The sequence below is a fragment of the Podarcis raffonei genome, chromosome 8 (genome assembly GCF_027172205.1).
Source record: "Podarcis raffonei isolate rPodRaf1 chromosome 8, rPodRaf1.pri, whole genome shotgun sequence".
Classification (NCBI taxonomy): Eukaryota; Metazoa; Chordata; class Lepidosauria; order Squamata; family Lacertidae; genus Podarcis; species Podarcis raffonei.
Window position 1 is genome coordinate 29581498 of NC_070609.1, and position 16804 is coordinate 29598301.

Sequence of the window (16804 nt, forward strand, 5' to 3'; positions counted from 1 at the left end):
CATAGAAATAACAATGTTTGCCATAAATAAAATGGCCTTGGCACTTGGTTAGTGGCATGCATGCCACTTAGGGTATAAGCAGGAGGGAGTTTGTGTCACATGTGGACAGCAGTCCAGGTTGGCTGAGATAGTTGGACTTGCACTCCTTGCTGCCTCTCTAGCCAGCACTGTGATGCTGTGTGCTCCTCTGTTCAATAGACTAGTCCAGCCTTCCCTAACCTGGTGCCTTGCAGATGCTTTGGAATACGACTTCCATCAGCCCCAGCCATCCCCACTGTGCTGGCTGGGGCTGACAGGAGTCATAGTTCAGAATAGCTGGAGGATACGAGATTGTGGAAGACTGGTCTAGAGGCAAAACAACATCCAGGCACTGTAGGGGGGTTGGGCGTGGATGAGGGAGTGGGGAAGTTGGTTCCATGTACGTACTCATACTTTGATTTACGGCACACTTGCCAAATAGGTTGGACACCACTGATTCCTAGCGTAACCTGATGTGTTATGTTGTATCAAATCATGGTAGTGCCTCTGAAATTCTGTCACCATGTCTTGAATATCCAGTTAGGTTATGAATTCACCTTAAAATACTTTGAGGGTACAGATAAAGACTGGAAAAGCAGGGTTTGTTTTTGTTTTCTCCCAGACTTGTTGCTAGTTATATCTTTTGGGGTCAATCCATTGTGTTACAAAACACATTGTCATATCTGTCAGTTGAAGTTACACTTTTCTGTTCTTGTCTAATGTTCTGTCGCTTACAAGTATGTAAACCGTACATAATTCAGTCATGGAACTCCTGAGCCAAATCTGTCCCCAAAGTTGTTTTTCTGTGACAGATTCCACTCCTTTTTATGTTTTGTTTTGTTTTGGTCCACTTTCTCTATACTGGAAGGACTCTATGTTGTGGGTTGTTTTTTTTTAAGTAAAACAATTACTTAGCATTGCTTTGCTTCAGTTTGAAGTGTAACTTTCACTAATAACTGCAATAAATACGCTTTTGCTCCAGAATTCAAGTTTGTGTCCAGACTTTGGTTATGGTGATTGTCAGGGACGGGAAGCAATAAGAAATTTTAATGTCTAAGGTTTTACTTCATAGTTTCAGTTTCATCATTTACACCTAGTTGCACCAACCAAATTCTGGAAAACTGCTTCGTTAAAGAAAGAAATAAAAAAAATATAAGCTCTTACGATGGCATTACATAGCCATTAGTGAATGTGAAGGAAATGCTCTTGCTGTGTTCCCTCACCTAACTGGAGGGAAGTTCCATGCTTTCACAAGATCTGTATTCTTTTGGAGGAAGAATGCTAGAAACCTGTGTTGTCATATTATACATCTTCAGTCAAGGTAGTGTAAGGCCGCAGAAGCAAGCACACAGATTAGTGCACCTGCACCTTCTGCCAACTAGCCCCATAAAAGCTTAAGGGTGCATCTCCTGGCCAGATTCAAAAGTGCTCCCTTTCCAGGTTTCTTGGCCTCACACCTCACAAGCCACTTCACAGCCTTCTCCTACACCGCAGAATGTGCATCAGGATACCCTGCTTTGATCACCCATTGATTAGCATGTGTTATTAGTAGCCCAGCCACTTTGAAGCTAAAACTGAATTGCAGGACATCAGTGACCTATAATAATCATCAAGGTATTTTTGCTCTGCAGAACCCCAAATGACATGTTGCATACAATCACAGATGGGAGTGGGTGAGAAGACAGACTGCTTCCAGACTGTTACTATTAGGTAGACTGTTTGCATGGTTCAACCAATAACTGATCCTTCCTCATGGGGAACAAAGGAAGCAGGCTTCTGGTAGGTAAGACTAATTAGTCACGTTTTCTTCAAAAAGGAACACAAAGCAACTTACAAAGCCTAAAGACAGATATGATACAAGAATTAAAATATCCTAAAATACTCACAACATGCATATAAGGGCAAATCCAGCTTGCCCCCACCCTGCCAAAAATATGCAAAGAAACTCCAAAGGCCTAGGTGAATAATAGTGTATTTGCCTGGTGCCAAAAGACAGAGATAGCACCAGGCATGCCTCCCTGGAGAAAGCATTCCACAACCAGGGAGCCACCACTGAGAAGACCCATGTTTCTGTCGCCACCCTCAACCTCTCCATTGGAGGAGCACATAGAGAAGACCCTCAGATGAAAAACATAGAGTGGCGAGAGGCATACCATTTAGTTCTGAGCTGCAGTTTGAATTGGGCCAAGAAACTCATTGGTATCCAGTGTAGTTGGAGCAGGACTGGTCTTGGCTAGTTCAGTACTATCTGCTCTGTCAGTGGCTTGCCAGAGGTTTGTCCCCATTACCTGTTACTCCTTTACCTAGCGATACTGGAGATTGAACTTAGGACCTGCATGCAAGTATGTCCTCTAGCGTGGAACTATGTGTTCCTCTTCAAACGCAGAACCACCATTGATACTGGAATACTGCACACTTTTGAATGCCCAGCTCACACATGATGTATCAGTCACACTAGCTTGATGTGAAATGGGAAGTGCCGTCCTGCCCTGCCGCTACTGCTGCTGCTCCCACCACCATCTACCTGCTCCTGCCACTGCCAACACAGCCTACTCCGTCACCACAGCACATCCGTTACTGATGGAGAAGCACCGTTGCTACCAGTGCCAATTTGAGGTAAGATCACATCAATTCTGGGCAAGCTTGTCCAAAATGGACACTATCTTGCCTGTTAACTTGGTGGAGGCAGCAGGGCAGGCAGGGTGCCTACAGGGGTGTCACCGGGAGTGTGTGTGTGTGTGTTCTGCCTTCTGAAGCTGTGGTCTTGCCCTGCCTAATGACTGGGCCAGCTCTGAGTCGCAGTGTGAAAGGCATTTGTGACTCTTGAGGCTCTGTCGGCTCCCTGCAATGTTGGGCTGAATATCTGTACCAATACTGAATTCTTGGGTGTATGGGATGTTAGGGGAGGGGGAGTAGTACTTTTGGTGGGGGACACATGCTCTTTCTTTGGTAGTTATCCACCTTTGGTCTGCACCCTGCACTCAGCTCTCACCTGTGGTTCCTAGAAGTTGTTAGCATGCGATAGTCTAGGTGAGGGGAAACTGATGGGTCTCTAAGCCTTGGTCAGATAGAGACTTTCCCTGCATGCAAAGACAGGCTCTGGAGGATTGAGCGGACAGACCAAGAGTGGGTTCAACGGTCAAGAAGGCAATTTTTGTTTGTGCTGTAGAGGGAAGTGAGGGATGGGGCTCATCAACCTGGGAAGGGAGACCACCTAGGAGAAGGAATACTCTGATCCTAAACCTCCACTGCCTTGCTGGAGATCTCCAGGAGAAGAAAAGGCTAAGGAGTGAACCCTACACAAATCCAGAGTGGAGTCCCTAAGATGGTTGGATGGCTCTATGTACACCTCCTTCCAGTGACTCCTGCATCCGAACTGGTGCCAAGCATATTGCTCTTTTTTGTTTCGACCACATCAGTGAGCCCAAGAAGAGGGGTTTGCCATCTGGGCAGCCTGGGACTCCATACCCACTGCCCAGGCTTGAGCCCTGGAGAGGTCAGTTTGGTGCTGCTAAAACAGCAGTTTGACTTCACCCCTGGAGGTGCACTCCATTGTCTTTCCAGGCAGATGGATGTTCAAGATCCTCTCTGGCAACCTATTGAGAAAAGCCTAATTTAATAAGATTCTTTCTTTTGGTAGAAGATGATTTCATTGTTGGAATATAGGACTTATGAAAGAATATGAATATAGGACTTATAAAAAAACTATACCCTCTTTACTAGCCCTGCAGAAGATGAACACATTTTTTTTGGGGGGGGGGATGCTATCTAGGTGTATTCCATTGATCTTGAAAACACATATGCAAGATTAAACCAAGACAGCAGGGCAATCCACCAGATATGCTTAGGGAGGCATTTATTGCCCTGAGACCCTCTCAAATCCACTGCTCCTTGTTGTAACCTCTGAGTTGGATGGGCAGGGTAACCCAGTCTCCTCTTCTGTGATCGAATCAGTTTCACCAGCCCTTTGAAGCCTTTTCTTTTTCAGATCTCCAGGTTGCCATGGCTTCCCCCTCCCCCTCCCCCTTTGTAAACACTTGCAGGGGGATTCTATCTGATTGGCTTCTGTTGAGAATGGCTGCCTGGCAACAGGCACAAAGCGTGCTTAGCAACTAGGCTGATAACACTGAAGAGCAGTTGTAGGAAGCGGAGGCCGAGAGGAGGACTGCCTGCCTGGAGAAGAGGAGTGGTGAGTTGATGATGGAAGGGTAGAGACAGTTGTTGTTGGGGATCTCTCTCTTTCTTTTTATGCAAGTCAAAATTGTGTTCTGCATCCACTTTGTCAACCTTCTATTCCACCTCCCACTTCTGTCTTAAGTAATTTCGTTTAAAATCTTTCCACAGCTTTTCCTACTGAACCTGCAGCTTTTCCTACTGGGCAGAGTACCCTCCTTTTCCCCTACCAGTAACAACAATTCATTAGGCTAGCCTGATAAATTTTGGCAAAACCAAATGCTGCCACCACCACCTCCTCCTTCCTCACAGGCTCTACCAAAACATCTACATGTTGCTGTCTAACAAAGTGTGTGATTTTTTAAATTAAAAAAAATATATTTTTGCAAATAGAACAGGGTGGGAGAAGAAACCTCATCAGCTCCTATTAACATTAACAGGGAGGGATAAGCAGGCTGCTAGTAAGCTATTGCAGAATACACACCAATCTCAGGCAGGAGGAGCAGAAGGCATAGTTCTTTAGAGCAGAGAGAGTTTGGAGAGGCCTTACTTTTTCTTCATTCTCCCTGGATTTTAATACCCTGGCCCACCTCACCTGAAGCAGCCTATCAGCTGTCTTCTGTGACCTGCCCAGTGGAATAGACCAGAACAAAGCTTTGCAGGTGGATGGGGCCAGCCACCTGTCAGTCACCTGACATCATAATGACACCAGGTATTTGACACCTGTGAAAGTTACAGCAGCCTTCTCTGAATATATGCTATCAGCACCTATTGGCTAGAGTTACAGGGAACCCCTTTGAAATCTCTGTGGAGGTGAAAATGTTCCCCTCTGCAGAAGAAGCAGTTTGGACATAATTTTTGCTGCTCACACTTGGTTCAGATTAGTGTAGAAGTTTTATTGGACGAGGACTGGGGAACTATGGGTTCCAATCCATACTCAGCTCTGGATTGTCATAGGGTAAACGTGGGCTTGGTTTTCTTGCTGTCTTGCTCCAATCTACCTCACAGGGCTGTTGTTAGGATAAAAGGGATCGGATAACAGAATGTATGCCATCATATGAGCAGCATTGAGGAACGGGCAGGAATAGAAATAGAGCATGCGCTAGGCAGCAAAACACGGAGGGTTATTGACTCAGTGGGTCACAAATTTTACAGCAAGGGTAGAGAGCATGTGGCTCTCCAGATGTTGTACTTCAATTCCCATAACACACAACCAGATGGCCAAGGTCAGGGGTGATGGAAGATGTAGCTCAACAACGTCTGAAGGACAATAGACTTCCCAACCCTCTTTGTACAGGTTTATTCAATGTACATAATAATGACAACTGGAAAGAGGGTCAGCCAATATGGCAGGAGAGTATACAGTAGTTTCAGCCCCTGCAACATTTTAAAGTTTGAAAGCAAGGATGTGTGTTTTCCAGGAAATTTTGCATCAGCTGTACTGCCCTAAATGGAGAACTGATTTTGCTCTTTTGAATTTTGTTTATTTTTATTTACTAAACATAAGTCAAACAGATGAGAAGTGTCCCCAACCCCTGTACTCCACCCCCAATAACCAAAGGTATTTCAATGGAGACATTGGAACCCATTTGCTCTGACTCTCTCCAGTTTGCTGCTTTTTCCTCTAGCTCACATCACTACTAAAACTCAGCTTTCACCTCTGGCTTTTCCCTTCTAACTCCCATGCGGGTTGAGGGAGGTGATTCTATCCACCCATTTGCCATCTCCCACAGAGCCCCTTCCTTTGCTCTCCTTAATGGCCCATCACCAAGGCTATCACCTCACTAGGAGGCTAGCCTGACTATTCCAAGAGTTAGAAGGCTTGATTATTTTTTTCTAGTATTTTCTATTATTTTATGCAAGCAACTTAGATTTTTGTTTATTAAGCAGTCTGTAAATTTTGTTAAGTAAAATAAAAGTCATCGTCACCCCCCCAAAAAAACAATTTGCTTGTAATTCAGAAAAACAAAGTGTAATGCATAGCAGACTGCTATGTGTTGAGCAAGCATGTTGGCCCCTGAGTCCAGTATCTCTGAATGTGTCACCTTCATTTTTGTCTTTCCTAGAATGTTGCTGCCATGGCTACTCTGAGTGTGAAGCCCGGCCAGAGGTACACACTTCCAGACTGGCGCACCCACTTTGACCTCATTGCAACCAATGCTGAGCGACAGCGCTTGGCATCCCACCAGATCAGGCAGGAGGGCCGGGTTCTTCGCAATGAAACAAATAACCAGGTGGGCAAGTATTTGAGCTTCTTTTCTGTGTTTCCAAACAAAAACAAACAAACTAAAATGATAATTTGGGGTCCGAAATCTGGAGGTGGTAGTGGGATGGGGCGAGGAGGGTATGGGATCATTGCTGAATAGGCAGAACAGAAATACAAATTCTGAAATTATGAGGAACCAAAATTGGCAGATTGGTTCATCCTGAATTGTAACTGAAATTTAATCATTTGAGGGTTTTTATTGTGTGTGTTTTTGTGTTGTTGGGTTGTTGTTTTTTTAGAAGGTAGAGTGAAGGTAGTTTCAGCTTTTTCTCACAAAACCAAGGAAAGGTTGTTCACAAATAATTTCCACACTAGCATGTCTGTGTGAAATGTACATGTCTAAAGAATGGGCCAGGAACTTGTCAATATTAGGAAGGGCAATCTTGAGCTTAGCCTTCCTTCTTCCTGTAAGAACCATGCTGCTGCTGCCCTCTCTGAAAGGGGGTTTGAAACCATTGCCTCTCTCCTCTCCAGACAAAATGGGATGAATATGACAACCGCACACGCCTTCTTGAGCGGATCGAAGTCGTCAATCGAGCGAAGGAAACTCTGGACAAATGCCTCACGGACATCGACACGGAAATCTATGCCTTGACTCAAGTATGTAGTGCAGACTTACTCATTTATGGTGTTCCTAAACTGAATTTCACCAGGAGATTCTAGGATAATGTACAGAAGTATGAAAACAATTCACACAACGTATTGTTAGGTGCACCCTAGTCTCTCGGGGTGGGAGGTCTCAGGGGGTCCCAGCACATGCCTTGGATCTGGCTTCGTTGGAATGAAGGTCATCGGAGGCCACTGGCATTTCTGTGGCATGTAAGGATTATTTATGCTTTTATCCGGGCTGAGTGTGCGTGCATGTGCACTTACAGATTCACTGTTAAAAGCATGTGCATGGAAGACAATCTTACTCGGCTACGAATGATCACCGAAGAAGAACGAATAATATGAATTGTGCAATGAAGGGCAAAGGTCATGCAACTCAATTTGGTGTGCTGAGAAAGTGGTTTGGGTGGTTCTGTGCAGTAGATGGCATGTAACCAATGGTTTCTGTGATGCTAAAGATGGAAGGAAATTCAGTGACCTCTTTGAGATGAAAGCTGAGCAACCCAGCTTTCATCTCCATGTGTCAGAACGTGCTTGGCCCACCTGCAAAGCATTCCCATTGGAAACCTGATTGGTTAGCAAACCTATGTCACTTGACAAGATGCCCACAGAGGGAGTTGGGAAGGTGATGTCAACCCCTTATCTTATTTTTGCTTCTTCCCTTCAGATGAAGGAGGAGGCAGAGCGTGCCCTGCAGGCTAAGAACTTGCAACTGGATGTGGCCATTGAAAATCTCACTCTGCGGGAAAGTCGCCGAGACATCGATGTGGTGAAGGATCCTGTCGAGGAAGAACTGCACAAAGAGGTGGAGGTGATTGATGCTACTACGAAAGATCTTCAGCAGAAAGTGAGCGAGGCCTTTGAGCAGCTCTGGTGAGTCAAAAGACTTGGTGGTCAAGTACAACGTATTGGTATTGTGTCTGAGGCATCAAACTGAGTTAAGTGCAATGTGGGATGCTGGAGGAGGCGGGGAAAAAAACTTGTCTTAATGGTGCAGAATGACACATAGCCAGCCTTCGGAAGGGAGGCATGAGTGAGGGAAGGGCTTGTAGGGTGCACATTGGGGTGGGGGTTGCGGGGGCAAGGGAGGGAGGGAGGCAGGTGTGGGGTGTGGTGGGAAGAGGCAGTGAGCGGCCATTTCTGGCACCATTTTTTCTAGAAAAAAAGCACTGCATAACAATACTTAGATGTTTGTAACAACAGTGCATTTCAAATTTCCACCACATTTGAGCATCACATACATTCTTTCAGTAATAATTGCACCAACCTTGTAAGGCATGCCATACTTCATTTATTTACTTACTTTGGCTGCAATCCTAACTCCACTTAACTGAGAGTAAGCCCCATTAAATTAATGTAAGATTTACTTCTGAGTTGGCTTGGTTGGGATTGTGCTGTCAGTTAATATCCTGCCTTTTGAAAAGTCTTCTAGGGTTATATATTATAAAAACAATACTAAAACAATAGGTGGACACTTTTTAAGAATCACTGAAACAGTATTATCTCTAGTACCCAAAATAATAAATTTACTGGCTGACATTAGAATTTAGCTGGACATTTGACAACTCAGGTTCCCACATTGCAACAGTTTTTCAGTGTACCTTGTAGAACACCTTTTATATCTTTGCTACTATTTGGTCAATTAAAAAAAAAGCAAGCTGAAACGCCATCTAGTATTACATACCCAAGAGAAAAGCCATTGCATTGTTTATAACTTCTTTTATTTGGCAGAGAAAGAAATGGGATAATCAAAGCCCCCCAATTACTTGGGGGCTCATTCCCCATCATATTCCGCTCCCTTTTAGCATCTGATTGTCTTGTTTACACAACCCTAGATTTAAAGTGATTTGGGGGGAATGTAATTGCTCTGCAATTATAAATTCCTCTGTTTTTCTTAAAAGAACTAGCAGTGATACAAGGGCTTTGTGTTGTAGGCAAAATATACAGCTACACTTGTATATGGTGTGTGCTGCGTTCAGCATTAATGGCACCATCATGTGATAATATATTCTGCTACAGAGAGGAGACTTTTTTGACTGCCAACAATTTATGGGAGTTTTAATTGCTGATTGTTAAACAAAATGAAAGGGGAATAAATCTGGAGACTTCCACCTGAATATTCTCTTACATCCCTTCATGTCTGCCCTTTGCCTCCCCCCCCCCCCACTTTTAATTCATAGCTTGTTGCAGGAAGCCCGCCAACAGCTTAACTTTGCCCATCGAGGGAAAACGGAAGCCGTGGAGATTGACCGGACCTGTGTTTCCCTCAATATCAACTCTCCAAATATCTCCTATAAAGTCAATCCTACCCGAGTGCCGATTGGGTAAGGTTGTGTCCAAAAGGTCTTGAGTTCCACCTTCATCTCAGGGCCAGCCCTCCTGTTAGACAGAATGTGGCAACTGAGGTGCCCCTTCCCGAGTGCCCTGGCTGTACCTTTCTGTTGGAGGCCCAGAGCAGGGTGTGGCATGACAACTGGAGGCCTATGCTAAGCCATCGTTATGACTGCAACTTCTTGAAATTGTCCCTCTCTCACAAAAGAGGCTTTTGTTTTTCTGCCTTTTTCACAGGGTGCTTTATAATTTCCTCGCACTTTTGGTAAGCTTGGAATTAGGTCTCATCCTTGTGAGGTAACTGTGGGTTGTGGTGGGATGTGTTTTTCTTCCCATTAAACATCTCTCCTGCCCTCTGCAGCCTCCCCAGCTGCTTGGGCCTTCTCCCATGGGCGGAGTTAACATCATGTCTTCCCCTCGGCTTTGATTGAAGTGTAGGAAACTGGTGAAAGTAGTTACCAAGCACCTGCAATCAATGTGTTCACCGATATTGTTTAAAAAGTGCTTCCTTTTGTCTTCTTAAAAAGTACGTCATTCTACCTTTAATCTTTCTGTAATGAGTTCCTTAAAAGAAAGTCTCGTTTTTTAAAACAACAAGCAGCACCCAGGAGGGGCAGCAGCCCTACCTTCTGTACTTAGAGGAAAGCCCAGCCAAGGACTTCATGAGGCTTTCAGGAAGGACAGATATGCAGGTGTGTGTGTGTGGGGGTGCTGCAGTGTGCAAACTGCTGGAGAGAAGATTTGTAGAATGAAGAGAAGGGCACTCAGTCACTCAAACAGTCGCTTGCCCACCTCAGAATTAAGGGAAGTACATCAAAACCCCATGTGTTTCACTGAATTTTCTATCCCCTTTGGTATTTTCCCCAATGTTATTTCTTTCCTCATTAATTGATGGAGAATGGTCAGAAAAAAATGCAGAAGAAATATTTGGCACACTGCGAGCTTAGTGTGCTTTTATTAAGTGCACTGCATGGGTGGGTGAGTGAGTTAAACTTCATTTATACAGTATGCTCTTTTCTGACCATTGGCTTCCAAAGCTGCAGATATATAGTTTAAAAATATGCAAGGCAATACAGGGAGAAAGTGTGTGTGAAAAACTGATCCTAACAACCAGGCCATCTTTTTCTTCTGCCTCTTGTAGAACTCTCACTCCAGAGGAATGGGATCAGATCACTCAATACAACAAGGATCGAGCAGAGGCAGAAATGAAAGCAGCCTCAGATCTGCGAGAAGCCATGGCCCTCACCATTGCCCAGGTAAACCACACGGCTTCCTGTTGGCTCCTAGGAAGGCTCTTGATGGAGAAGATACATTACTGTATGTTATAGAGCAGCCTTTGCCAACCTGGTGCTTTGTAGGTATTTTGGACTGCAACTCCCATCGGTCCTAAGAAGTACCACACCTCCCACCTGATGGGAGTTACAGTATAGTCCAAAGCATTTCGAGGGCTTCAGGTTGGCAAAGACTGTGAGTAGATCCATAATTAAGGTGACTTATTTTCAAAGTAATCTACTGAATGTCTGATCTGGATCTACTGGAAGATCTTTTAGTGGTTTGCATTGATTGGCAAAGCTTTCTGGCGCCTAATGATTTATCAATGGCAGCAACTAGATGAATCCCTGCAGCCTAAAATTATACTGCTGAAATGAAGGAACTTTTTTGCTCAGACTCACCAACCTTTACTGGATGCAGCAGAAGAAGGAGGAAAGAGGGAAAGGCTGTTTAATTAAAGGCTGATTATTACAACAGCCTTGTTAGCTCAAAGACTGTGCAATGGAACGACCCCCCCTCTCCTTTCTCACTCATCCCCTTCCCCAAATCTGCTCCAGAGGGTTGGGGAAACCCTGGAACAGATGTGGGGGACTCGGAGGGGGGAGCAGAAGGGAAAGTTCCACTGTGCAAGTAGTAGTCCTTGTGCTAATGCAACAACTTTGCTGGATGCAACTTGGGATTTTGTTTTTCTGAGAATTAAAAGTGGTTTGAAAGAGGAATTGTTGTTTGTGGCATATACACTTGTTCAACTTTTTTTCCTTTCCAAAACCCGTTGTGCCCATCTACATTTCAAAATCCTGTAAAATCTGTTTGGCCAACAGCCAAGCCACTATACATCATTGCAAAGTGATGGCTCTCTCAATCTATGTGCAATTATTAAACTATGATATGATAGTGGCCTAACTTTTTATATGTGTTTCCATAGGTGTAGCCAGGATTTTTGTTAGTAGGGGCCAGGCCTTTCATTGGGAGGGGGGCAGAACCTCAGTTAGCTATGTATTTTTATTGCCTTTTATTAATCTAGGGGGGCAGCTGCCCCTCCCTGTCCCTCTCTGGCTATGCCCATGTGTGTTTCCTATTCTAGACTGAGAACGAACTCGAAGCTCAGCGCGTGGCCACAGAATTTGCCTTCCGGAAGAGGCTCCATGAAGTTGAGCAAGCCCTTGATGAGCTGAGGTGGCAAGAGAAGAATGTAAGTCTTTGGCTGGCATTGGAGACATGCCCTGCACATTTATTTATTTTTAAATGACACATATAGAATGTCTGTTCCGAGTGCAGAGTCTCCCTCAGATCTGAAGGGTTTATGCTAAGGTTCTTCCACAATTCAGAGTGTTATCATCTGCAGTCTTGGAAGGGATTTCTCCTTTTTTCCAGCCTGAAGGAGGGGTAGGGAGCCTTTTTTCATGACGCTACTTCAGACCCTTCAACATTTCTCTGATGAAAATAGGGACATCCTATTTCATCATCATCATATTATTATTTATACCCTGCCCATCTGACAGGGTTGCCCCAGCAACTCTGGGCAGCTTCCAACATTCATAAAAACATGTTAAAACATTAAAAAACTTCTCTATACAGGGCTGTCTTCAGATGGTTCTTTACTAGCTGCTTCTGTAAGTCCCTCACTGTGACACTTGGTTGCTAAATGCTTTTTTTTTTTTAGGGCCCAAAACTCCCAGATTTGTCTGTGACACATTTTCTCTTAAAAATAGTATTCCATTCCATCTCATCCCATTTCATTTAGTTTCTGACTGATTCTGCAGGTCCCCTTTTGGAAGGCAGCCTTGAGAACCGCAATCATTGCCACACTCACTTTCATATTTGGGTCACACCCACTTTGCCATGCGGCCGTCAGAGAGCTGGCTATGTTTCAGTGTGGCCCTTTCCCCGAGAAAGATGAGCCATAGCTAAGTTGAGCAGGACAGCTTACTCTATTGTATTAACCCTTTCATGCATTAATTAGACTTAAGTATTTTGTTTGTTTGTTTGTTGATTGAATTACTATACCACCCTATACCTGGAGGTCTCAGGGCAGTTATCCCACAACCTGGAGATGCTGCTGGGGACTGAACCTGGGACTTCCTGCATGCAAAGCTCTGCCACTGCATGTGCTCCTCCTGTATGGCCCACCTCACAGACAGAGGTGGCAACCAATTCTAAGCCTCTCTCCCCATGGTGTCTTTGCTTTTTTCAGACCCTAGAAGAAATTGCCGAAATGGAAGAGGACATCAGGCGCCTGGAGGACGACATCCGGGCAAAGGTGGTGAATTTGAAACTGGCTCATACTCGTCTGGAGACCCGGACTTACCGCTCCAACACAGAGCTTTGCCGTGACCAGGTACAGCAAACCTCTAGCTCTGTAAGCTTAGAATTGTGGGCAGACAATTCTTGGCTAAGCTACCATTTGTGACGTATTGAAGCTTGACGTCCCTCTCTTGTCCTTGGCTTTCAGGCTCAGCATGGATTGACAGATGAGGTGCATCAGCTGGAAGGCACCATTGCTTGTCTGAATCAGAAGCTGGCACAGTTACAGTATGTACCTCCCTAAAAACAAAAACAAAATTCAACAGAGAAAGGGAATAGGCTGTTTTTAAGTAAGCATCAGTTGCAAGTTGTGGCCTTGGGTCAGCATATGCTGCCTAGGTTGCAGGAGGCCATGGCTGTTCACTAGGATCACCTAGATATATGAGTGAAAACAGAACATGGGAAGCTGACTTTATACAGGCTAGGAGCATAATCCCCAAATCTTTTGTGATGCAGCACCAATGTGTCTTTCACACTGCAGCATTATAAGAAAGGCTGGTAATTATTAGGTCAAAATAGTGGGCTCTGTGCATGATCCTTAGGTGATAGATGCAAGATGGCATCTCCTGGATTCCAGTGCCTGGGATGACTTGCTAATATCTGGTCCCAGTAGGAAGTCCACAATAATAAATCCAAGACATAGTGTGTCTTGCGAGAGTAGAAGTCAGTAAGCTTAGAAGTCAGAAACATTTTCCCTGTTCTTTTGCACCAGGGGTGGCTAATCTGTTGCCCTCCAGATGTTCTGGAACTCTAGCTCCCATCAGCTCCAGCCAGCATATCCAGTAGTTGGGGATGATGGAAACTGCACTCCCAAGAGCTTTTGCCTGGCTGGACCATTGCTCCTGAACTCTCATAATGCCTCTTGCTTGGTTGGATAGATGGAGTATGTAGTAACTAGCCTACCATGATACAAAGGCAAAATTTACATTTGTGGCTCCCTCACATTTGCTTCTCATCCCATCCACTACTCTCGCATGTGGCCCTTGGAAGGTTGCTCAAAAGGGAATGTGGCCCTTAGGCTGAAAACGGTTCCTTACACAATTTACAGGAAGGCCCTGCCATGGGGAGAGAGATCCTTGTTTCTCCAAGATAATCTGCCATCGTAAGCGTAACTTGTACCCAGTTCCGGATTTATGTATAAGCTAAACAAGCTATAGCTTAGGGCTCTACTCTCTTGGGGGTCCCAAAAAAATTTAAAGGAAAAAAAACCCTGGATGTACATTTCCAAAATATAAGAGGGGAAAAAACCAAATAAAATAAAACCTACATACAGCAACAGTGTTTTGTGTTGTGTAGGCTCCTATGATGTAAGTAATGGGCCCTGCCTGCTAGCCTGCTCCCTAAAATATTACTGGTTTGCTAATTTCTATATATAGGGTGCCTACATTCAACACAAAAAACAGCAACAATTTGTTGTTGACAAAGAACAGCTGGACATATAAAGAGCCCCATTACCTTTAGTAGCTTAGGGCCTCATCAAACCTAAATACGGCTCTGCTTGTACCTGATAGAAAAACGATTAATGAGACCTTTGCAATGGAAAATCAATGTTAACCCCCCCCCCAGTGCCATAGCTGAAATCCAGTTACCACCAACCACACCAAAGGATAAGGACTTGCTTTGATTTAAAGGCAAATGGAGGCAACCCCTTGCTCAACTTACCTTGGCTTCTTCCCTCAGGGATGCTCTGGATGCTCTCTACAAACACCTGGACCGTATCCAGGCAAACATCGTCTACAAATTGAACTCCCTGACGCTGGATAACAAGTGCATGGATGTCAGGCGGAAGCTGACGATCCCTGCTGAAAAATTTGTGCCTGAGGTGGACACCTTCAACCGAACCACCAATCGCACTCTTTCACCCCTCAAGTGCCGACAGCTGGAACTGGCTTAGAATAATGGCATGAGATGTATAATCTCTTGAGTAATACTGAAGAAGGAATTGGCTTGGGAAGTGAGTGACACAGTCCCTGCCCCCTGCCCAGTGACTTGCTTCCATGCCAAGCACAGATGACATCTGTCTCATGTTAAGAGTGACATGACTTTCCTTCTCCCTTTGACCCATTTCTGTTCGCAAAGGTTGTATAAAACTTCCCCTTGTTTACAGCTTTGGTATTCCAAGAAAGTGTGATAACGAATAAGTATGTCCCCAGCGACAGTATTTCTGACATGTCAAATACTTTCATGCTTTGATTTTTGCATCTCTTTAAATTTGGTGGGGAACCCAAGTTCTATGTTTTAAATCAGGCATAGGCAAACACCCTCCAGATGTTTTGGGACTACAGCTCCTATCAACATTAGCTAACAGGACTAGTGGTCAGGGATGATGGGAATTGTAGTCTCAAAACATCTGGAGGGCTGAGTTTGCCTATGCCTGGTTTAAATACAACAGATATCTCAAAATTAATAATTCCAGCCCAACGCAGGGCCTTTACGTTAACCCGACCAAACGTTTCCCCCTCAGCTGTTGTCAAGGGCAGATATTTAAACATCCCCAGAAATGATAAGATATTGTAGATGTTCTTTGAATATGCCAGACACTGTAGGTAAAGGTAAAGAGACCCCTGACTATTAGGTCCAGTCACGGATGACTCTGGGGTTGCGGCGCTCATCTTGCTTTTTTGGCTGAGGGAGCCTGTGTACAGCTTCCGGGTCATGTGGCCAGCATGACTAAGCCGTTTCTGGCTAACCAGAGCAGCGCACGGAAAGGCCGTTACCTTCCCACCAGAGCAGTACCTATTTATCTACTTGTACTTTGACATGCTTTTGAACTGCTAGGTAGGCAGGAGCAGGGACCGAGCAATGGGAGCACACCCCGTCACAGGGATTCGAACCACCGACCTTCTGATCGGCAAGTCCTAGGCTCTGTGGTTTAAGACATTGTGGATGTTCTTTGAATGTGCCGGACACTATAGAACATATCCTTTTCTACTAACAAGCTATGCAAACGCGCGCTATTCCCTTTTTTGGGTAGTGTAACATCATGGCAAAATGAAAATATCGGATTGTATCTGCCTGACATGAACCCAGAAGTAACTGCAAGGGTGGCTGAGTTTTAGCGGGAAGAAATCCCAATGAAAATCCTCCCCATTATATATTTTACATGGCTGTTTATTTGTATATATTTTAAATTTTTATATATGGTTGTTTTATGATGGCCTATACTTGTAACGCCTAATAAAGGTTTGGCGAAGTACGTTTGATCCAAGCCAGGGATCAAATGCAGTGCTCAAGGCAACTGTGTGGCCCTTGAAACTCTCCCATGACCACACTCCTGACTGACACATGTGTAAAATGTTTTGGCATTGCTGTAACTCTAATAATACACGTTGCTTGTTAGGACTGAGGACAGCAAGGCATGTGTGAGTGTATGTAGAAACTAGCCTCCTCTATAAAGGCAAAAGACTCCAAATGGTGCACTCTCTTGCTTCTTGCGGGATAATTAATTTGCACACACAGACAAAGGGTTCTTATCCTGCACATGTGCAAATATCCCATCACTTTTCTAATCACAGGAAGTCTAATAAGAAAATTGACAGAAAAATGACAAATGGGAAGTGTAAGATAACCACTAGCTGGTTGTATCACTTTGGTGTGAATGCATCCAGATGAATGCTCAATAAACATCTCATCTGGAACCTCCCATACAGAACACAATTTACTGGGAAATAAGTACAATATTTTGGTAAGGCTTGCGCAGGATAACTTCCTTGGAATTGTGCCCGCTACAGGTCAGATCTAATTGTCTTTCTCTCCCACGTTGCGCTCATAAATGGCACCTAAAATCTGCTACCTGGTTTTGCAGGAAGCCAAGAAGTGAAATTACATTTG

The 16804-nt window shown here is 44.4% G+C and overlaps 1 protein-coding gene across 2 annotated transcripts; it reads left to right on the plus strand.

The window, feature by feature from the left end:
- Window positions 1-3769: 3769 nt before the first annotated feature.
- TEKT2 (tektin 2) lies at window positions 3770-15150 on the plus strand. Of its 2 annotated transcripts, XM_053398862.1 has the most exons (11): window positions 3770-4207; window positions 4363-4423; window positions 6258-6425; window positions 6932-7057; window positions 7734-7939; window positions 9247-9390; window positions 10539-10653; window positions 11754-11861; window positions 12864-13007; window positions 13122-13201; window positions 14654-15150. In XM_053398862.1, exons 3-11 carry the CDS (start codon window positions 6270-6272, stop codon window positions 14865-14867), a joined length of 1293 nt encoding a protein of 430 aa, XP_053254837.1. In that variant the 5' UTR covers window positions 3770-4207; window positions 4363-4423; window positions 6258-6269; the 3' UTR covers window positions 14868-15150. The 2 variants fall into 2 exon arrangements, with proteins under 2 accessions (XP_053254837.1, XP_053254836.1); XM_053398861.1 differs by lacking the exon at window positions 4363-4423 and having other exon boundaries at window positions 3771-4207.
- The last annotated feature ends 1654 nt before the right edge of the window (window positions 15151-16804 follow it).